This window comes from Bubalus kerabau, chromosome 4 (genome assembly GCF_029407905.1).
Source record: "Bubalus kerabau isolate K-KA32 ecotype Philippines breed swamp buffalo chromosome 4, PCC_UOA_SB_1v2, whole genome shotgun sequence".
Taxonomy (NCBI): Eukaryota; Metazoa; Chordata; class Mammalia; order Artiodactyla; family Bovidae; genus Bubalus; species Bubalus kerabau.
Window position 1 is genome coordinate 117,799,927 of NC_073627.1, and position 23,996 is coordinate 117,823,922.

Sequence of the window (23,996 nt, forward strand, 5' to 3'; positions counted from 1 at the left end):
ATTGGACTATGAAGAAAGCTGAGTGCTGAAGAATTGATGGTTTTGAACTGTGGTGTTGGAGAAGATTCTTGAGAGTCCCTTGGACTGCAAGGAGATCCAACCAGTCCATTCTGAAGGAGATCAGTCCTGGGTGTTCTTTGGAATGAATGATGCTAAAGCTGAAACTCCAGTACTTGGGCCACCTCATGCGAAGAGTTGACTCATTGGAAAAGACTCTGATGCTGGGAGGGATTGGGGGCAGGAGGAGAAGGGGACAACAGAGGATGAGATGGCTGGATGGCATCACCGACTCGATGGACGTGAGTTTGAGTGAACTACGGGAGTTGGTGATGGACAGGGATGCCTGGCGTGCTGCAATTCGTAGGGTCGCAAAGAGTCGTACACGACTGAGTGACTGAACTGAACTGAATTGAACTGAAGAATTTAAGTCAAGAGTTTCCATTGGGTGTGACCCATTATATCCCAGATCATCTTAATCTGTTCTGTATCAATCCTTATCTTTAAGGGAAATTATATATTGGCACTGTTCATAAGGCACCTAAGCCCAGTTTCTTAGTGTTACTATGCTGGTTATCTCTGCTGCTGCTGCTGCTAAGTCGCTTCAGTCGTGTCTGACTCTGTGCGACCCCATAGATGGCAGCCCACCAGGCTCCCCCATCCCTGGGATTCTCCAGGCAAGAACACTGGAGTGGGTTGCCATTTCCTTCTCCAGTGCATGAAAGTGAAAAGTGAAAGTGAAGTCGCTCAGTTGTGTCCGACTCTTAGCAACCCCATGGACTGCAGCCACCAGGCTCCTCCATCCATGGGATTTTCCAGGCAAGAGTACTGGAGTGGGGTGCACTGGTTATCTCTAGTATAGTTTAATTTTCCCCAGCATGAGGGGAGCCTTTATGTTTAAATGACAGTACCCTGGTGTTAACCTCCTGGTTGCAGGTCATGGAGCACCTGATCTTCATCCAAAGATAGGTTACTCAGTTAAGCTTCAGAAACAAACTTAGAGTGCCTTTCTCATAATTCAGTTAAACTTGGCAACAATATAACATAACAGCAAGGAACTAAGAAATGAGTCTCAGGGAATACAGACCTCATTAAACAGAGTTAGATTTTGATATCCACTGAAACATCTCTTGTTCTCTAAAATTACCCTCATTTTTACAAATGTAGTCTCTACTGCTTGGTTGCTCAGTCATGTCTGACTCTGCAATCCCATAGACTGTAGCCCACCCAGGGTCTTCTGTCCATGGGATTTTTCAGGCAAGCATACTGGAGTGGGCTGCCATTTCCTTCTCCAATATAGTCAAATCAAGGTTAATTTTTTCACAAATTAAGTGTGATCAATTGATGAAAGGTATCTCTGAGCCAGGAAAGCCAAGCCAATGACTTGTCACAGATTTCTGCTTAGGTAAATTCTTCTTTTTGAAGCCTACAAAGTACCTTCAGACTCCTGCACCTGTCAGGAGGTGGCTTTTCTGTTTTATCTGATAAAGCTGCTGGCAGCCTAAGAGTTTCCAGTCCATGGAGGGGTCAGGTAGAGATAAAAGAAAAAGATTTCAGTCCTGCTTACAGAGGTGTAATTATTAAATTGCTGGTACATCATAATTAGTTTGAAGGGAAGGGTTTCTTTATATCTGGAAAACACAGATTAAAAGTAATGTTTCGAATAGAAAAATAAGCATTATAACTGTATTCACCAGTTCACTCAGTAACGAATCCTCTTGTTAAACTTTTGATGAAGTCATAAGTTTCCTTAAGATTCTTTCTTACCCAGTTCCTCAGTAGAATTTGAGATTTAGCAGAGTACGACTGTCTATAAATGAAAGAAAGATTTAAAGAGTCATGATTAAATATCCGATCATAATGTAGTTGATAAGAAATTTGCTATGACATGCAACATTTTGAAATAACTAGAATAGAGCATACTAAATTTTTAGAAATTTCATGTAATTTCTAGAATAACCCCAGTTTTAGTCACTCAGTCATGTCCAACTCTTTGTGACCCCTTGGACTGTAGCCTGCCAGGCTCTTCTGTCCATGGGATTTTCCAGTCAAGAATACTGGAGTGGGTTGCCATTTCCTTCTCCAGGGGATCTTCCTGACCCAGAGGTTGAACCCTGGATTCGATTGCAGGCATATTCTTTACCATCTGAACCACCAGGAAAGCCTAGACTAGACTGTACTGTATTAATAATGTACTAATAATGTACATTATTAATGATAATAATGTATGAATCCATACTGTATTAATAATATCCATACATTATGGATATATATATTTTAAAAGGTTATCACTCATGTAATAATAATGCTCACTAAATAATTTAATGTACTAGTTAAATATTTCTCTCTGAGATGCATTATGGCCTTCTAAAACATCTCAAAGTTAGCTGGAGGTCAAAAGAATTACAATTAAAAATTGATATTTTGGAAGTTTGTCAGAAAAATATCAAAAGATTTTGAAGTTTGTCTGAAAGATATGAATCCTATCTACTCAGTCAAATAGGATCATGGGTCGCTGTGAAACAGTAGTTATTCACTTAGCCAAAGTAACAATACAGTCCACAGGATGGCAAAGAGTCAGACACGACTGAGCAACTTCACACACACACACACACACACACACACACACACAAAAACAAACCCAAAAGTAACAATAAAATAATTTCAAAGGCAAATACAGAACAGATCACTTAAAAGGTAAAGAAACAAAATCTGTTATCAAAGGCAGTCCAGTATTTTAAGAAAACTTAAGTTATAGACCAGTTTAGTTTTAAAATATACTCAATTTAATTTATTCTAAACTTAGCCAGTCCTGACTATGTACAAAGCTGTTTTTTCAGGGTCCACTTCCCACAATCCTCCCCTCACTTTCTGTATCCATTACTTTTTCTTTTTCATCCAGAAATCATTAGCTCTCAGGCAGACTTCTTTTCTTTTTCCTAATAAAATGCAATTCTATTCCTCATATACTCTCTTTATTCCTCATATACCCTCATATAGCTGAAAACATATATCCGGCTTCCTACTGTATACTGAAATGCTTCCTTTATTATTTCTATTAACCCTAATTACATGTTTGAATTAGACTCCTCAACTCTTGAAAACCTTAATTTCTAGTGAAAACTAAGAATGAAGCAATTATGAACTGTCTTACTTTAGCATTCTGTAGATTGGTGAACATAAATGCCTGTGATAATTTTTAAAAGATTTGCTTTTTTATAGAGAACATCTCAGGGTAGCTCCAAGCATATTCATTAATAGTCCTAAATATCTTTAGTTTCTCTATTTAGTAATTGATGTCTCAGTATCTTATTTTATTTGGAAATGACCAAGCTATTCAACAGATTTTCATCATGTAAAGCTTAATTTAACACAGCTGTAAAATTTCATATTACCAAATATCTGAAGAGATCATGCTCAAGTAGACATTCCTAAAACATAATTATTCTTTAAAAGTTCATCCAAAGCATTTATTACACTTACAAAAATTTCATCATACCAAATTATTTTTCTTGCTGACAAATTTGCAACAGATATAATAAGGCCTTATTTGACTTCTATTAAACCGAGGCACAATAAAGATATCATGTTTAATGTTGGTGACTCTAAAGACATGTCTGTGTTAATTAAATCAACAAGCTTAAACATTAATACCAACTGTTAATGTAATATTGAATATTTCCCAGTTCACGTGAACTGAAATTAATTCTGGCTAGTTACCTTGTGTTGTTTTTTTCTTTTTGAGAATTTATATAAGCACTTAATTTCCTTTAATCTAATTAAGTAGTGCTCACTTACAAATTAATTTTGATAATACCATCCAAAGGTAAAAACAAGGATAATGCGCACATAAACGTATAGACAGGCACAACCAGAGATCTCATAGCCTCATTTTCTAAACTTAGTTATGCATCAGGTATTACAATATAAAACTCATTAGCTTATAAATAACAGTTGGAATAGGTACAGTTTAAAAGACTTCTTACCCATCCCCCTCCTCCCCCACCTAAGTCTCAGTAATTAGATATGGTCTAGTTAAGTGAGCCTGAGAGCTCTGATCAGGCACACAGAGAGAAAATCAAGTTCTCTGCTCAGTCATGTTCAACTCTTTGTGACACCCGCCAGGCTCCTCTGTCCATGGCATTTTTCAGGCAGGAAATACTGGAGTAGGTTGCCGTTTCCTACTCTAGGGGATCTTCTTGCCCCAGGGGTCAAACCCTTGTCTCTTGTGTCTCCTGCATTGGCAAGCGGATTCTTTATCAGAAAGGAGGGTTTTCAGTGCTTTTCTCTAAAAGTTGATTGATAGTCCTCCTCTAAGAGAGTGATTCTCAGCCCACCCTTTACTCTGTCAGCTATGTAGATCTGACACAAGAAACCAATTTTTTCAAGAAAATAACATTTACATACTTACAGGGCTTCTAATATAATGGCAATATTAAGAACGTAGACTTGTACTAATGGGAATAAGTTTTATTGCTGTAACTTTAGACTCAAATACAAAAAGTTTGCTTCACAGTTGAAAATTATTATAGTGATCTTGAGTGTTAATTTTTCACTAAATGTCTTTATAGATAAGGGACTGCAATTTGTTAGGACAGATGACAAGAAGGCAGGGCACTTCTGCATCTGGATGGTGGGACACATTCCTAGTAATTATTATGGAAGCCTGCAGTTTGGGTGACCACTGAATATTGGTGGAAAGCCAAACCCTAGAGAGTGCAGAGTTTCCCCACTTCCATCCCTGTGGGCAGAGCAGTTATTTTCACTGTCTACCCTTCCACATTATAAACAGCAGATAGTTTTGCAAGCTCAAGGGAGGGGACCAGAGGTTTTCCTAGAAGTTTAAGAATAAATTGCAAATTCCCTGTGACCCCATGTTTCTGAAAAAGAGAAATGATCTTCTGGGTATCCATTAATGAAAAAGAGTTAAAAAAAAAAAAAAATCCATAAGCAATTTGCCTTGGGTCTTCGAGTGCTGAGGTTAGTCCCTGAAAGTAAGTATGTAACCCTCAGGAATTTTATCACAGCTCCACCCAAGAGTAGAAGGAAGGTTTTCCTAAAAATGGTCCTGTAATTATCCTGTTTTAATTATAACTCCAGAAAACTACAGCTCTTTGTGTTTGTCTCTGTCTAGCCTTGGGGGAAATCCTCAGGACTTAATTCTCACTCCCTTGTCCTCCCAACAGCTAATCTGGTTTGGAAAAATACCTGAGCGTTTGTTTGGGTTAAGATTCTCCCCTGACCTTTTTCAGGAGTCATTTGGACTCTTTGGGTCTTTCCAGACCTTCCAGTTGTAGCCCCTCCTTTCCATAAACAGTGTTGACTTTCAGAACCAGGTTGAGTTGGGTGGAGGAGCTCACAACCGAGCACATCCTCTTTCTGGGGCTGAGTCTTCAGCAATGCCAGGTCTGGCCCTGGGATGGCCACTGGGTGTAGCTTCCAACAGAGGTGTTATGTCCAACTTTTCTGGGGCCACCAGGCAAGGTTCACCACTGTCACGCCAGGAACGTGACCCTTGGGAGCACTTCCCAAACCTTTTGAAGGAGCACTAGTATATGACTTGAGAAGGAATGTAATTAGGGAAACAGTTTCCAGTTTAAAGGCTGTTGTCTTAGTGAGTTGATCATCTTGGAATAGCTTAGACATCTTGTTGGTTTCCTATAGGTGACCTCTCTGAACGCACTTTCCTGTTTTTGGTTCTGTTATAATTTTGGATAGAAACTTGTTTAGAGTCTCTCATATGTGCTATAGAAGAAAATTTGAATTATTTTTTTCTGAACTGAGAGAGACTCAAAGTTTTTGCTTACTCTTTGCTTCCACTTATTACATTTTCCTGTTGTATTTGATAATATTTTTCACTCATCCAGAGTGTATTATATAAAAGTTCTAGGATTAACTAGAGGTAGTAAAATGCTCTCACTACAGATTTGACCCCTGTGTGTCTATTGGGTAAGTAGGAAGTGAGTCCTTTAACTCTGTTCTGTGTCTCTAGAGATTCTCTAATCATTTTCTTCAATATAGTATATATCTTTGTCCCTATATCAGATTTTAAGGGGTTCTGCTTTAAATAAAGGAAAACATTTTATTATCATGTTATGGTGCTAGCTTTTGTTTTTATAGAGGACTAAGACCATTTGTTTTGTTATTGTTGCAGAGTTTTATTTTCTATGTACAATTGTAATTTCCTAAGGAATTAGTCATTCATGAAGTCTGTAAGCTTGTCCATATATTATTTGCTCAAATTTTTAAAAAATTTCTTGAAAAAATAGGATACTTTCCAGGGCCATTTTTAATATATTCTGAGAGTATTTTATTTTTACAAGTAGTACCAGATATCTAATCTGAAAAATTCCTATTTGATCTCTAAACACTGGTTATATACATTCATATATAAATGTAATGATAAGTATTTCTGAAAATTTTTTTTGTTTTTTAAGTGTGTGTTTCCCGGGTCCTGATATGCAAAATGTTTCTTGTTATGGGTCTCAGAAAAATTTGAGAACTCTGTAGCCTGTCTGCACTCATGTCCCCAGCCTAATCTCTCACCGTTTCTCCTGCCAGGCTTCAAGCCTGTTGATAGTCAAGACATTCCTAAGCCACCTTTCACCCTTTCTGGCCTCCAGCCCCTCTGTCTATGTTCTGCTCTGTATTCTAGTCTGCCCTGCACTGCCACCAGCCCCTCTTTTCAACTCCTATTATTTTTCCAAAAACAAAGTAGGTGCAATCTCCCATATGACCAGCACTGACCTAAAAATCTACTCACTGTCTGTGTTACTTACATGATCCCTGTATTCTCACTTTTGTGAGCATTCTTGGTATTACAGTTGCTTGTCTTTCCACCCATAATTTTTTTTTTTTTTGGTAGTGAGATCAGAGAGTCCAAGAGGACAAAAGAGAACTCATATTAATAAATACTCTGCTGATAAAGTGCACATAAATTTTTGGTTGTCCTTCAATAGGACATTAAACTAGACCACCTTTTCCTGGTTATATATGGGATTTATATTCTTTTAGACAAGAAAATAGAGAAGAAAATAAATATGAATTATAGTTCCATCACCCAGAGATGAGTGTTAACATTGTAGTGTTGTTTCCTTCCAGTTTTTCTTCTATGCATATCTTCATTTTACATAGCTGATTGTATATATAATATTACCACCTGTGACATTATGTTTATGTATCTGTAAAATGTAAGCATGTCTTCCAAAAGCTTATTTATAAAGGTCATAATAAATCCTTTTTTAATTAATTACTGTGATAACCTGTATTCCAATGTATGTGTACATTTATATGTTCATGCATTTCTGTTTTTTTTTTCCCTATAATTCTGTATTCATTGCCATTATAGACTGTGTTTATGTTCCCCCAAAATTCAGGTACTGAAGCCTTAAACCCAATGTGATAGGAATGGGGCCTTGGGGGAAGTAATTAGGTTTAGATTAGGTCATAAGGTTGGGACCCACCTAGTGGGATTTGTGGTTTTTTAAAAGGAGTGAGAGAGAGATCTATGTGTGTGCGTATCAAGGAAGGGCCATGTGAGCACGCGGTGAGAAAGTAGCTATCTGCAAGCCAGGAAGAGCCCTCTCACTAGAAACCAGATTTGCCAGCACCTTGATCCTGGACTTCCCAGCCTCTATCTAGAACTGTGAGAAGTAAATGTCTATTGTTCAGGTGCCCAGTTCATGGTATTTTGTTGAGGCAGCCTGAGCTGACTGAGGACACTGGCTATAGGTTTCAAAATGACAGTGAGGTTTAAAACTCGTACTGAATTCTTTAATAGCCACTAAAGAATATAATATTCTTCCCTGGTGGCTCAGATGGTGAAGAATCCGCCTGCAATGCAGGAGACCTGGGTTCGATCCCTGGGTTGGGAAGACGGAGGAGGGCATGGCAACCCACTCCAGTGTTCTTGCCTGGAGAATCCCATGGACAGAGGAGCCGGGCTACAGTCTATGGGGTTGCAAAGAGTCAGTCTATGGAGTTGCTCAGTTTAGACTGAGCAACTAAACATAGCACACACAAGGTCTGTAATATTAGCTGTTATGCTTTGTTTGCTTAACAAAAGCATTTCAGCTTCTCTGTGGGGGTATTATAAATGATAAACTAATATATAGGATATACAGGGTATATATATAATATAAAGGATGTATATTTAATATATAGGATTTTGATAAGGCTGTCTTGCCAGTGAAGATAAAAACACAAGGGATAAAGTAAAAATTTATAGTAATTAATAAAAGCTAACATGGGTACATAGAGCGTCTCTGGAACTGCACATAGTACTTTACATATATAAATTTGTTTAAATCCATTTAATCCCAGTGTGCCAGCAATAAAAGCTGAGAGCTTTCTGAGCCACGTTCATAGTGTTCAGAGCATGAACCCTGAGCCAGACAGCCTGGGTTTAAACCTCATTTCTGGCACTTCCTAGCTGTGTGGACCTGGATTCCTTACCCACTCTAACCTGTTTCCTCAGCTGTAAAATAGTGTGAATAGGTAATTATGTTTCAGGATTGTTTTGATTAAAAGTTGCTACAAGTCAGCCTTTTGTATGGTATCTGGTCTGTGTTAAGTGTCCCATAAATGTGAGCTTTGATGGGTCATTCCCTTTTGGATTAGAGATATCAGTGTTAGGAAATTCTGTGCCAGTCTTGGATGTATGAATTCATTTGCCCAACCGGTCATTTTCCACAGGACAAGGCTGAGCCCCAGGCTGCTTGCAGAGCAGTCAGAGGCAGACCTACTGCCTCCTCAGGCTGTGACGCATGCTTCTTTGGTCTGACTTGTCCTTCACCAGATAAGGGGGCAGCAGACTTTTTCTGTAAAGGTACAGATTGTAAATACTTTAGGCGTTGTGAGCTGCAGATGGTCTCTATTATAACCACTTGACCCTGCCATGGTAGTGGAAAAGCAGCCGTGGATGACATATAAATACTGACTCTGTTCCAGAAGAACTTTATTAATGAACACTATAGTTCGAATTTCAGGTAATTTTCATATGCCTTGAAAAGACATTCCCTCCCAGCCAATTTAAAATATAAAGCCATTCTTGGGACTTCCCCGGTGGCTCAAATTGTAAAATGTAAAGCCATTCTTAATTCTTAGCTCACAGATTGTACAAAAACAGGCACTGCTATCACGAGTTGGTCCCCAGACTCACCTCGTCCCTTCGCAGAAGGTGCTGTGATCAGTGGAGCCTTCTTACTTTAAATTCCAAGAACTGAAATCAAGAATTTTTCTCCATTCTTCTCCGAGATCTCCCCAAGCCGACTTTGGAAGCAAGGTGTCTTGAGATGAAGAGTTTTACGGACCATTGCTCTCTTTCCTCTAATTTTTAACCCATCAAAACATATTGGCAGTGAACTTGTCATTTGAAAAGTCCTGCTCTTAGGGACTTTTATGTTATACCGAGGAGAAATAAAAATAACCAGCAGATGTGAAAATAACGAAATTTGCTGAAGAGCACTGAAAAGTATAGGCAAAGGAAAAAATGGGTAAGAAAGGCACACTGTTAATAAACAGAATCCTCTTGTCAGAAAACACACTGGCTACTGTTTTTAATGAGTCTGCCATTCCTGCAGCTGAAATCAAGACACATTTCAAATTCTTAAGTTTTTTTTTTTTTTTTTTTTAATTGCATAAGAGGGCAGCAGGAAAGAGATGGTGCTGGAGTAAGGAGAGATGAAAGCATTACGTTCATAGTCTTTTCTGCTAGTTGTAACCTTTAAAGGTACATGTAAATAGAGTTCGTTGGATTTGATTTAACTCATCCAAGAATATAAGTATGAAGGGAGAAGCTTATTGCTGTACTCACATAGTGATTTTCTTTGCAAGAAAAACATTTTGTTTTCAAGAGCAGTGGACTTTTGTGGACTGACAAGAGATTTTCACCCAGAAGCCTGTTCTGAGCTGATCATCCTATTTATGGGCGTTGAAGCCCACAAAGCCCATGGGAGCCCCATGTTGACCTAACAGAGCACAGCTGTTTCCTTTCACCCCAGCAATGGAAGTGATGGCCTTGACTCTTGGATGCTATCACATAGGCTCCTTCAGTTTTGTTTTTGAACAGAAAACATCCTGTTTCATCATGCTTGTTGAATAGAATAATTTAAACATGCCTTGTGGAAATAATATTAATACTTAACCTAAGATTTTTTTTTTCATACCCACATGATATAAAGTAAGAAGAGTAATACACCCTGCTTGTGCTTAGTTACTCAGTCGTGTCCGACTCCTTTGGACTATAGCCCACCAGCCTCCTCTGTCCATAGGATTTTTCAGGGAAGAATACTGGAGTCTGTTGCCATTTCCTTCTCCAGGAGATCTTCCCTATCCAGGGACAAACCCAGATCTCCTGTGTCTCCTCCATTGCAAGCAGATTCTTTACCTGCCAAGCCATTGGGGAAGCCCAATACTCCCTGCATGCACTTAGGTAAATGTGAGGAATATACATATAAAATAAGTTCTTATTTTTCTGTAATTTTCCCTTTTTGAAGTAATTTTCTTCCTATTTCTTTTTGGTTGGTTATAATTATTTTAAATGGTTAGAATATCTGCTTTGGGGGTGATGAGAGAATATTATATTTTATATGTTAGCTGAATTTTGAGATTCATAAAATAAAAGAATATTACCCATTCCTTAGAGTCCTGTAGCAAATCTCTAACTTGATCAGATAGTTTGGAGTAGTGGCTTTCACACTTTTTTTTTGACCTTGACCTCCAGTAAGAGATGTATCTTTTACTTAGTGACCTGGTACATTCAAAAATGCACGTGCATAGACACACACAGATACACATGAGCATAGGAGTACACAGAAATTTACCTTTGCCTCAGATTTCTTTCAAAACCTGCCATTCAGCTTTGGGTCACTGACCAAATGGTGAAATGCATACTTCAGTGTCATTTTTGGCACACTTTGTATTTTATCAAGGATTGTAGATTGCTTAGGTATTCCTCATGCCATGCCAGTAATGCAAATAAGGCATGTCATTTGGATTTATTGTTTTCTCATACACTTGTGTCTTTCTTTGAAAGACAGGTATATAATACTCTAACTTTAATTTAGTTCTGATATCCTCTTTGTACTTTATATTTGAAAATTCTCTCAGTCAACTGAAAGTATAAGTGTATGTTTTTATTGGAGAATAAAATATTGTGGTAATTAACAATAATTGTGAGGCTATGGATTTTAAATGTCCAAATGTTATTATATAAATAGTTAAGATCATAGGTGTGAATTGACATTGTTGAGAGAATATGATCTGTAATAATTTGGGGGAAACCATTGTATCTTTGTGGGATTGTTTTCAGTGAAATTGTATCACCAGCATTAGGCAAATCTTTTAGCCCAGGAGATGAAGAGGAAGTAAGTCTGGACCCCAGTCAGTTTGTATTAGGGAGGAAGGACCTTACAAACTTTGTGGCAGAATCATCACAGACAAAAGCTATGCTGGCAGAACTAGTGCCATAATATCTTGATTTTACACAGACCTCATTTTATAGAGAATGTTTATTTAGTTTTGCAGAAGCTTCATTCAGGCTACAGTTAGCAATGCTGAGGAATTATAGTTCCTGCCCTTTTATATCAAGCTTTAAAAATGGGTCTACTAGAATTTTTAATAATAAAACTATAATCATAATTAATTTTTGAATAAAATTTCAGATTTATATTTGTTTCCCAGCAGTTCATTCTGTAAAGGCAACATTTAGTTTTGGTAAATGTTGATTTTAATATTTGACCATTTGGTGTTATGTCAAAATGTGTATTTGGTAAATTTCTAAAATAAACACTCATGTCTCTACTCATTTGTCCAGTCCCAGTGAAACAAAAGTTTCACAAAATCATAATTGGTTCCATTATGTGCAGTGTACTCTGGTCTTTTCTGTTTTATTTAGTATTTTTAAAAACCACTAAGTTAGTTTTACCATCTGCTAATATGTCATGATCTACAGTTTAAAAATGCTGAGACTCAGTGTACTCTGGGGATAGTAATACCATCTGGGAGGGGTCATTTTTGTATGCAATATTAGGATGGTTTTCTTCCTCAGAATGCTTTTAGGATCTCAAAGACATGTTAAGACTTGTAAAAAAAAAAAAGTTAATGCTACTGCCAAGTAATTTTCTGTAGTGGTTGTACCAGTTTACACGCCCACTGGTAGTGTCTGAGAATTGCAGTTGTCCCATATCCTTCTTAACACTTGGCATTGTCAGTGTTTTTAGATTTAACTATCATAGTCAGTGTGTAGTAGTTATCATAGCCATTTTAAATGAAGTCCATCTAAAATGTCTCATGCCTCCCAACATTTTTCAGTAGAATATAAATGAAATAGTTGATCTGTTAGTTCTGATATTTTGAATAGTCATTCTCTTGCTGTTTATGGTATGTTTATCCATTGTAGTGAGCTGTCACCTTTTATTGCTGTCATAGTGGCTCAGACTAGCAGCTTCTCCACTCTTTCACCAACAGAGAATAAAGTAGATTAGAAATTTTGTGTTTGGGTTTATAAGCCCCAAGTCCTTCTAAGTGCTGCTTCAGAGCCTTAATGGTGCAACAATACATATTCTTTTTGCAGACCTCAGAAACAGCACATTCTCTTATCTGTTGCCTGTTCAGGTCCGTGCCCCAGATCCCCTTCTACTCCATCAGCCTCAATTACTCTGGACAAGGATTAGTTTAGTGAAGTCGGAGAGTGTGGATGAGGGGAGCAGGGACAGTCAGCCTAACTCCAGAGGAAAACAGTGTTTGGCTGATGACTAGTAGATTCAGCTCTTTACTACGGGTCTGGGTGGGGTTTCAGAGAAAAGAGAAGGGAGTTCCTGGCAAGGTAAGGAGCCAGCCACTGTTGGTATCATGGGAATTTACTTATTTTGCTTATGTCAGGAGGCCAGCCCTACTGAAATCCTTAGTACCATTCACATGCTAGTTCATGTTTATGAGAGTCACATAAAGCATCAGGCAAAAGATTGGGCCCGTTTCCAGTCTTAATTCAGGGTGAACTCAATTCATGTTATCTTCTTGGCTCCACTTTCTCCCTTTGTGGCATGTGTAACCAGACTTCCTTGAGAAAATGATCAAGAGGGAGGGCACCTGAAGAAAGCATCTAATTTAGCCTCTTGGCAATATACAAGAACACAACTATTTTGCATTGTGAATCCGCTTGCGTTAAATATGTTTAGAATTGATCAGTGCAATGATTTGTTAAGATTTTTTTTCTTTGATGTCTGCAAAGACCGTACTGAGCTTCCCAGGCGGCACTAGTGGTAAAGAATCCACCTGCCAAGCCAGGAGATGCAGGAGATGTGGTTTTAATCCCTGGGACAGGAAGATCCCATGGAGGAGGAAATGGCAACCCACTCCAGTATTCTTGCCTGGAAAGTTCCATGGACAGAGGAGCCTGACGGACTACAGTCCATGGGACTGCAAAGAATCAGACATGGCTAAGCAACTGAATGCACACACACAAGGACAATACTATAGAAATACAGAGGACCCTGATTTTTTGCCCTTCATTGCTCTGCATAAACTTGTACACCTATAGACCATTGCACACAGTTGAGTTAAACATGATGTAAGAATGATCAGTGAGTTAAGTCTTATTAATTGGTATTTTCTTGAAAGGCTCTACCCACGGTTGGTAAACTGTAATCATGAAAGTCATCTGCTTTTCTTCTTTATGGTATTCTTTCATAACCTCTGCCTGTTCTTTGTATTGTTTTGTTTCAACTTGACTCAGCTTTGAGGATGGAATAAATTAAGGCCTCAGACTTTTATGATATATGGGTTCAAAGGGATTCTTAAAGGGCGAATTCTCAACATTAATTGATTAAAAGATTTGTATGTGAAAATGTTTTCTGCAGCATTACATGAAGAGAACATTCCCTCATGTGATGGCCTGAAGAGTTGCCTGATGCTCTCTGCTTAGTGTAAATAGAGATGAATAAATCTCCAACTTTCTTCTTAGTTGTATACATTTTATAGTAAGACAGTCACAAAAGATACAGTTACAAAGAATCAGCAGCTTAGTCCCACTCCATTTAATTTTTCTCCAGGTTTTAAAATTTAAGCTCGTTAAGTTGACATTGGATATTGTTCCCAAAGTCAGCCATCACTTGTCTCATCACTGCCTTGCCCACAAAGGAGCAAGAAAGTTCTGTCATTACTGATTTTGGTCACCAGCGTATGCTTCTTGGTGTAACTTCTCCTTGGAAAGTTTGACGTAATCAAGACAGTTAATCTCCCCTTAGACAGTTAGGTCAGCAGAAAATATTTCTCCTTCCATTTAATGTTTCCTTTCTTAGACCTAAGGATATGGGGGTGAAAAGCAAACTCCAAATGAAAAAGAGTTTTCACTTTTGCTTCTGGAAGTGGCACTAGAATTCAGATTGCAAAAATAATGTTTTTTTGCAGCCACACCAAGTAACGGGATTTGAGCAGCTCTTCTATATTAGGGTGTTTAAAAGAAAGTGATTTCCTGTACCTCTGTGCCTCCAGTGAAAATATCTTTTTTGTTTTCATTGATAATAAAAGTAGTACATGCTACTTTTATTAGTAATAATGAATTTAAACCATGTATGTAAAGTAGAATGTGAAGATTTCCCATAATTGGTGTTTCCAATCAAGATGTGTGTGGTCAGCATAAATGGATGGTACTTGGCATACTGTTCTATAACTTGTTTTTTCCCACTGAATATTTTACAGCCTTTTTGCCACATCAGTGTCTGTGAGTCTGTCTGCAGCATTCTTTTTAAATGACTCTATCATGTGGGTGAATTGGAGTTGATTTATGTAGTCCCCTCCTGATGGACATAACATCACTTTTCATTTTCTCATGTTCTAAATTTGTGTTGTTCAAGATGCTAGCCACCAGCCACTTGTGGCAGCTTAACTTTATTCAAATTAAATGATGTGTAAAAATCAGTTCTTCAGTCACATTAGCCATATTTCATGTGCTCAGTAGCTCTGTGTGAGTAGCACAGATGGAGAGCTTTCCCATCATTATGTAAAAATGTATTGCTGCTGCTGCTGCTAAGTTGCTTCAGTCATGTCCGACTCTGTGCGACCCCATAGATGGAAGCCCACCAGGCTCCCCCGTCCCTGGGATTCTCCAGGCAAGAACACTGGAGTGGGTTGCCATTTCCTTCTCCAGTGCACGAAAGTGAAAAGTGAAAGTGAAGTCGCTCAGTCGTGTCCGACTCTTAGCGGCCCCATGGACTACAGCCTACCAGGCTTCTCCATCCATGGGATTTTCCAGGCAAGAGTACTGGAGGGGGGTGCCATTGCCTTCTCCGAAAAATGTATTAGTCAGTGCTATTCTAATCTGGTTTTCAGACTGCTTTTTGAGTGCATGTTCCTTTCTTTTATTCATCCATTCTTCATCCCTTCAGTAAATAATTATTAAGTGCCTCCTATGTGCCAGGCATTGTGCTAGGTACTTCGATATACCACGCATAAAACACTTGCCCTCATAATTCTTAATATTGAATCAATGAAAGGTTTTAACTGCTTCCAATAATGTATTTTTGGTTTAGTCGCTAAGTCATGTCCAACTCTTGCGACCCCATGGACTGTATGGTTCCCCCTGCCTGCCAGGTTCCTCTGCACATGGGATTCTCCAGGCAAGAATACTGGAGTGGGTTGCCATTCCTTTCTCTAGGGGATCTTTCTGACCCAGGGGTTGAACTGGGTCTCCTGCACTGCAGGCAGATTCTTTATTGTCTGAGCCACCAGGGAAGCCCTATATGTATTCTGTATCATGCTGTTATATTTTAAAACATGTTAAAATGGGAATGAAAACAAATAAGATAAAAATGTACAAAATTCCACTGTAAAATTTTTTTATTGGGATATAGTTGATTTATGGGCTTCCCAGGTGGCTTAGTAGTAAAGAATCTGCCTCTCAAGCAGGAGGCAAAGGTTTGATCCCTGGGTGGAGAAGATCCCCTGGAGAAGGAAATGGTAACCCACTCCATTATTCTTGCCTGGGAAATCCCATGGACAGAGGAGCCTGGCAGGTTACAGTCCATGAGGTCGCAAAGCATTGGATATGACTGAGTGACTCAACAGCAGCAGCAGTTGATTTAAATGTCGTGTTGCTTTCAGGTGTACAGAAAGTGAATCTGTTATAAATATACGTGTATCCACTTGTTTTCGGATTCTTTTCCCATATAGCCCTATACAGAGTACTGAGTAGAGTTGCCTCTGCCATACCGTGGTCCTTATTAGTTATCTGTTTAAAACGTACATAATTTCTGAAGTAGTCTTTCTGCGTCCCACTGTGGGAGCCACTGTTCCTAATGGTGCTCTTGGACTAGGCGGTTATCTCTAAAGGTTCTTCCAGTACTGAAATTGAACTGTTGTCACATTTTAAGTAGGTCTTTGATTTTGATATTTGTAGGCTTTTCCATATACTATCTTTGTTCTTATCAATTTATTTAGCAAGAATTTATTAAGTTCATACTATATGCCAGGTAGGTGCCAGGAGATTGAACAGGTCAGTGTTCCTGCCCTCACATGAGACAGACTTGCACATCAGTTATTTCTGATACCAGGTATTCTGGAAATGCAGCGAAGGGACACATAAAAAGGGAGATGGCTTGGCAGAACAGAAGGTGTGTGCTGTTTTGTTATGTACTCAGTTGCTCAGTTGTGTCCAACTCTTTGCGGCCCCCTGGACTGTAGCCTGCCAGGCTCCTCTGCCCGTGGAATACTGGCGTGGGTTGCCATGCCCTCCTCCAGGGGATCTTTCCCATCTAGGGACCAAACGCATGTCTCTTGCATCTCCTGCATTGGCAGGTGAGTTCATGGTTTGGTAGAACAGAGGATAGTTCTCATGAACATGACTCATTTGTGGATTGCACTCTGTTGTGGGACTTCATGGAATCATAGATTTTTCCAACAGGTAGTTTTTTTCTTCCTGGTATTTCCTTTCTCTTGGAAAATATAAAATCATGAGCCATTGATTTAAGAATATATAATTACTGTTAATTTTCCCACTAAGTATCTTTATGTTAAACTTAGATCTTTGGGTTGGAGAGGCTTTACATAGGACAGAAGCTGAGTACAAATAATTAGGTAGCTCCTGTTGTTTGAGAGAGGGAAGCAAAATCACCCCCCAGAGGTGTGTGTTTATTCATACTTTCATTTAACAAATATTTAAGAAAATACCTTCTATGTAGAAAAAACATTTAATTCCAAAATAATTTCTCAAGAGGCTTTTAGTTAGAGAATTCTGAAGAATATAAAGGATAATAAATACTATTCACCAAAAATTAAGAAATGAAAAAACTGATCATGTGTTTTTTGTTTCCTTTCTTTTAGGGCAAGTTAAAGTGTTCAGAGCTCTTTATACGTTTGAACCCAGAACTGTAAGTATATCGGTCCCAATACTGACGTAAAGGGACTTCCCTGGCAGTCCAGTGGTTAAGACTGTGTTTTCACTTCAGGGGACACAAGTTTGATTCCTAGTCAGGGAATCCTGCATGCCATAGGGTGTGACCAAAAAAAGAAAAAAAGATACAAAAACCAAAGTTGATTTCATTTAGATACTTCTTTTTGTCCTAAATGGCCATGATCTGCTTCAACCCTTGAATTGACTATGGACAGAGTCCCATGTGGTTCAGCCCCCTTCTAAGTCCTCCTGTCCTCTGCTCCTTCCTCTTGGTGGATTATTCCAGTCTAGATTTGGTGCACAGTAGAACTCATCTATGACCTCTTTCTAGACTTATGGCTCTGCACCCCTCTAAACTCTGATTACACCCTTCTTCTTCCATAAACACTTTCTGATCATCCCCCAGTGGAGTGAGATGTCTGTCCCTGCTCTGAATTCTACACTTGGCTTGAAATCCTGCTTACCAGCACAGTGTCTAGGGTGGAGAACACAGGGGTTTCAAGCTGCCAGTAGCTTTAGGACCCACTCTGCCTCTTTTAACAGCTGTGTGACCTGTTAAATTCAAAAATTACCTAACCTCTGTGCTTCAGTGTACTTTTCTATAAAGTGATAATAATAATTTCATAGGATTTTAGTGAGAATTAAGTGATATTTATTGTGCAAAGCTGCTATTACTATTAAGGAGTCATTGTTACTGTTAGAAGGAGTAGTGATTTCTATATTCATAGACTCTTGTTGTTTAGTCACTAAGTCGTGTTGGACTGAAGCATGCTAGGCTTCTCTGTCCTTCAGTATTCCTGGAGTTTGCTCAGACTCATATCCATTGAGTCAGTGATACCATCCAACCATCTCATTCTCTGTCTCCCCCTTCTCCTCTTGCCCTCAGTCTTTCCCAGCATCAGGGTCTTTTCCAATGAGTCAGCTCTTCACATCAGGTAACCAAAGTACTGGAGCTTCAGCTTCAGCATCAGTCCTTCTAATGAATATTCAGGGTTGATTTCCTTTAGGATGAACTGGTTTGATTTCCTTTCTGTCCAAGGGACACACAAGAGTTTTCTTCAGCACCACAGTTTGAAAAAAGCATCAGTTCTTTGGCACTCGGCCTTCTTTATGATCCAACTCTCCAGCTCTCTTAACACATGTTTTTGATTGGTTGATACGTTGATTACTTTAATTCAACTCCAGTTCTACTCCAAGATGGAATCTCTACTGCTTTTTAAAAGTCTTAGTTATTATCAAATGCACAGGAGAAAATAGACATTTAATTCATTGCATGCTAAGTCGAGTCCAATTCTATGCAACCTTATGGACCATAGCCTGCCAGGTTCCTCTGTCCATGGGGATTCTCCAGGCAAGAATACTAGAATGGGTTGCCATGCCCTCCTCCAGGGAATCTTCCCAACCCAGGGATCGAACTTGCATCTGTTATATCTTCTACATTGGCAAGTGGGTTCTTTACCACTAGTGCCACATGGGAAGCCCATTTAACTCATTAGGGTCTTTGTTTTTTGACCACACCACACAGCCTGCTGAACTTACCCAACCAGGGATTGAACATGTGCCCCCTACATTGGAAGTGTGGCGTCTTAGCCACTGGACCACCAAGGAAGTCCCTAACTCATTAGGTTCTTTGAATATTCCCCATTTAAAATGCTATTTTTAATATCCATGGTCCTGAGGATCCTGGACTATAGAGCAGTGCTGCTAATTCATTCTATATGTACTAGATGGTCATTAATGACTACCCCGTGCCCTGCTGGCCCCACACTCTGCTCCTCTCCATCTCCCCTCAGTCCAGATGTTAATGGGGAGGCATCTGTCTGAGCAGGTAGCCCCTAGGTCTTAGGGGGTCTTCCAGACTGGTTAAGTGCCCGTGCTTTACCAGTTGTTCAGTATTTTGAACATCATCCCAGAACTAGGTTAGTCTTACATTTGTTTTCTGAATGAGAATTTCTGTTAGACAAACTCAGTTTGGTCTCTCTCCCCTGAGACCAAGTAGCTATCTTCTCTAGTGGGATCAGTGTACCCCCAGTACATCCTAAACTCACCTGAAAGTCACTAAGACAAAGCAAGTTGGAAGGGCTGAGCTGTGAGACCATCGCTGACATGTGCAGCACCCCAGGAAGACCTGGGTCCAGTTTTATGCTATTGCACTACTCTCAGGAATAGGCACAGCAATGCCCAGCTTTCTTGGTGAGCCACTGAACAAGTAGGACACTGGAAGCTTGTCACTCCTGGTTCTTCTGGCCAATCTATTTCTTCTCTGTCTTGCTCGAAGGTAAGGTAGTCCTGGCACTACCCAGCCTTGTTTGGTTCTCATTTCTTGCCCAACCCTCAGTCTAATAAACCACCATATAGAGGTCCTGCAAGACTGGATAGACCAGTGTAAAGTTGCTCTGTTGCAGAGAGAGCAGCATTTCCTATGTGCTGGATTTATGTTGATTTCTGCAAGGAAACCAGTAGGACCCACCTCTATCATATAGTGCTTGCTGGACTCCTCTAGGTTTGCAGCACTATCTGTAGTGGAAGGAGCCCTAGAATGGGATTCCAAAAGCTATTGGGAGCCCAGCCCTACCACTCACAAACTGTGTGATTTGTGGCAAGTTCTTGAACCTCTCCGAGCCTGCTTGTGAGATGGAGATTATACCCATGACCCACCCCTGCCTTAATGGATTGTTGTAAGGATCAAATGAGATTAAGTATGCTTTGCAAGTATAGGGTACTGCTGTTGATTTTGCTGTATTGCATTATGTTGGGATAGGATAGGGAGAAACAAGAGATAATTTTCATAGCCATTGCCTTTTATCCTGGTCATGACACCATGGCAACCAGTAATGGCTATGCAAGATGCTCCCGTATGACAGAAAGCAGAGGTGGCAATGAAGGACAGGGACTCCAGAATCTGCCTGTCATGGTTCAAGTTCAGTGTCTACTATGTATCTGCTGTGTGGCCTTGGACAAGCTTCTCAGTTCTAATGTGATGATAAGAATAGCACCCACTTCACAGTGTTGCTGGTGAGATTATAAGTGTCCAGGTCAGTGCCTGGAACATGGTAGTACTATAAAGTGCTAATGAAAGCATCTGTAGTGAATTTGATTTTTTTTTTCTTTTATTAATTCCTGGGGCTCCAGATTGACAAAAGTGAAAAATTTTAAAAGGATGTCGCAGTCTTTCCAAAAATTTTCATAAAATATATATTTGCATAAACCAAGAAAATTAATGCCTTGAGAATTATATGTTACCAAGAATATATGGAATAGGAACAAGGATATACATTACCAAGTTTGTACTCATCGCTATAACATCCCAGTGGCCAACAAGTAACTTGTTCTAATACCTTGTGGTTTTTCAAGGAGAGAGGAAAAAAAATATGGTTAAAAACCAAAGAACAAACTAGAAATAGAGAAGTGCTTACTTGATTGTGTCACTCTTTTCCCATCATATTCCTTCAATATGATGCCAGGAATTTAAAAGTAGATCCTCATTGAACAGTTTACATTAAGTGTCCCACAAGTGGTTTCTTAATGGAAAATATGAATATTGGAGATAAAAATCTAACTTTTAAAACCATGAAATTGCCCTGTTGTCTATACTGCCAGCAGTCTGAAGAATTTGATGGAGCACCTCCTCAGCTCAGTTAGGAAAAACTGCTCCTAGTTTCTTTGCAAGAAGATATTTTACTCTTACTAAAGAGTAGCATCGTGTGCTGGGGATTAAAAAGAAATATAAACCATCCATTCTCTTTTCTCTGGCTGAAACATAGCAACACTTTTTCTACCTGACTGAAATCGACTGCCTATTGTTGCTGCCTTAGTTGAAAAACAAGTCTGATCTAATACATGGCTGAGGCAGACACCGCTACTGAACAGCATTCATTAATTTAAAATCTGAAATAGCGCTGAGAAGTTTTGAAATGACTGCACTTGGTGACATTTTTCAAATCATGCATTTTACCAAACCATGAATGACAATAATTATTTGAGACCATACAATTTAAAATATTGAGGTAAAATACACATAAAATTGACCACTTTAAAATGAACAGTGCAGTGACGTTAGTACAGTCACAATGTTGGGGAGCTGTCACCTCTGTCTAGTTCCAAAATATTTTCGTTACCCGCAAGGAAAACCCTGTACCCATTAAATGCTTACCTCCCACTCTTCCAGGCTTTATTCCTTTTTATGATGAAGACTAATTACAGGGACTTGCACGTGTGTGTGTGTACGTGTGTGTGTGTATCTGTGTCTTTGTGACTGTGTGTTCTTTGTTTCTTTTTAAGTCATTTGTTTGGTTCTTTGTTAAAATGTGCCTTTTGTTTCAAGGGTGAATGATCTTATTAAGTGTGGAAATTTAGGCAAACTTGACCTTTGTGATTTTAGGTCAGAACTGTCTGTAGAGATGACTCTGTCACTTAAATGTAAGCACTGATTGAGGAGGATTCATTATTAGACGTAAGTCGGCAAGGTTAACTTCTATTCAAGACATTGAATTCTTTCAGAACTCTTAGAAACTCAGAGTTACTCCAAAAAAATGCGAAGTTTTCACATATACCCTGTTTTCTTTACTTCCTTACATTCTGCTTTTTGCTCTCCTCCCATTCTTTACTGTCATCTAAAGGAGAGAGAGTCTATTCAGATTGCCAGCGAAGGCCAATCTTACTGTTGTAGGGGTGGTCACTGTGTCCTGCCGGGAATGCTGTGGTGGAAAGTGAGTTCCCTTTCTGGCCTCTTGACAAGTAAGCCAGTTTGCAGAAGGGAACTCCTAAAGTAAATAGCTTGTTTCTCTAATTACTTATTATTTCCATCACACATTGGTTGTAATATTGAGCATAGATCATCAGAGCATTTTAGAGAAAGATTAGAGAAAATCTTAGAAGGCTTTACTCTTTTTTTTTTCTAAATGCCTATTTGCAGTAATTTTAAAATGTATGCCATTGATCTACATAGGTTCAGTTGATTTTGCATAGATATACTATGTGTAAGTCTAGTGTCTGCAGATCAAAGTGTAAATTCAACAAATGTTTCAGGAAGTGCTTTCTAGAGGAACTCAAACATTTTTTGGTTTCCTTAATCGTTTGCTGTTTTATATATGAATGCATATTGCATCTAAATATTTATGAATTGTGGTTGCTTAGAGCATGATATACTATTCATTTATATTCAAGGAAAATAAAATAATAATAGAGATTATCTCTGAAACTAAATAAACTACTGGTACAGAGTCACATTTACTGCCCAAGTCTGCAGCTGAGAGAGGAGATCAACAAAAGGAAAATGAAAGAGTGAAGTAAAATTTGTTTCACTAGCATAATTGTTATTTGTATGGAATAGTAACCTTAATCAGAAATATCAAAGCCTTTAAAAAATATTTTTCACACCAAAATTATGAAAGTAGTCCATGCTCATGATAGAATTTTATTCACAATTTTTATTTTATCCTGTGTGAAATTTTGTGCCCTACATTTTTCACTCAATATGGTAATGTAAACATTTCCCAATATATGAAACTTGCTCTCAATAGATATTATATATATGTCTGTGTATAATTTTTTTTTTTTTTTTTTGGTTGTGTGGCTTGCAGGATCTTAGTTCCCTGACCAGGGATTGAACCTGGGCCATGGCAGTGAAAGCACTGAGTCCTAACCACTGGACGACCCGGGAACTCCCTAGACATCATTTAATTTAATAAAGTTAAGCTGATAAATGTTATCTACTGATGGGAAAAAGAAGATGTTTAATCAAAGTACCTGGCTTTATTCAAAGAGTTTGGTTGGTCCAAAAGCACATATTGTCCATGTAATCAATTAACCCCTTAGAACTGCTTATGGTCCAGACTGAGTTACTGCTTCATATCTTTCAGCTCTTTAGCCTTATTAATGGTTGAATTATGTATTAACTGTTTTCATATATGAGATGGTCATTCTTTCCGAGCATGAAGAGATAAGGTAATGGTTTTCTCAAAATAAGTAGATAGTGATGTTGATATGAAAATGTTAGATTTGAAGCCTAATCATTTTGGAGAGAGCCAAACTTCTAGCTGTTTTTTCATGGTTTTAATTGTAGACATTGATCCTTTTATGAAAAAATATATATCACCATTTGAAATTTTTACAGTAAGAAACTTTTATTAATAATCCTGTTTTGGCATAAAAGTGCCTTTCTTTTATTGTGCAGGAAAATAAGATGTGTGTATGTGTGTATGTGGAGCTGGGAATTCTTATTTGTTATATTAATTCTTTGAAGCTTCTCATGGGAAGATTCACCTTCTTATACGTATGTTAGTTTGTCAATAATGTTTTGTTATGTGGTTTATGTGCAGATTTAAGTATGTAAAAATCTATGCTGCCTATAAGGATGTTTTAGGATTTGGAATTTATGTAATTATTTTCATGATTGTGTTCTAATTCATGAAAAAAATCACATAGAGTAAAACTTAAATTTTTTTTTTCTTCAGCCAGATGAATTGTACTTTGAAGAAGGTGATATTATCTACATTACTGACATGGTAAGCCCAGTTAATATTTTTTCATACCATGCATGAACTAAAGATATATAAGACTATTTTTCAGTACATTATTTACATGTACAGCCTTATAGAAATACATACAC

General features: G+C 38.5%; 1 protein-coding gene across 2 annotated transcripts in view; it reads left to right on the forward strand.

Moving 5' to 3' along the window:
• OSTF1 (osteoclast stimulating factor 1) overlaps window positions 1-23,996 on the forward strand; it is a 60,506-nt gene that overhangs the window by 13,329 nt on the left and 23,181 nt on the right. For both annotated transcript variants that reach the window (XM_055578322.1, XM_055578323.1), the window contains exons 2-3: window positions 17,317-17,363; window positions 23,842-23,892. In XM_055578322.1, the coding sequence (XP_055434297.1) occupies window positions 17,317-17,363; window positions 23,842-23,892 (98 nt within the window). The remainder of the gene's footprint in view (window positions 1-17,316; window positions 17,364-23,841; window positions 23,893-23,996) is intronic.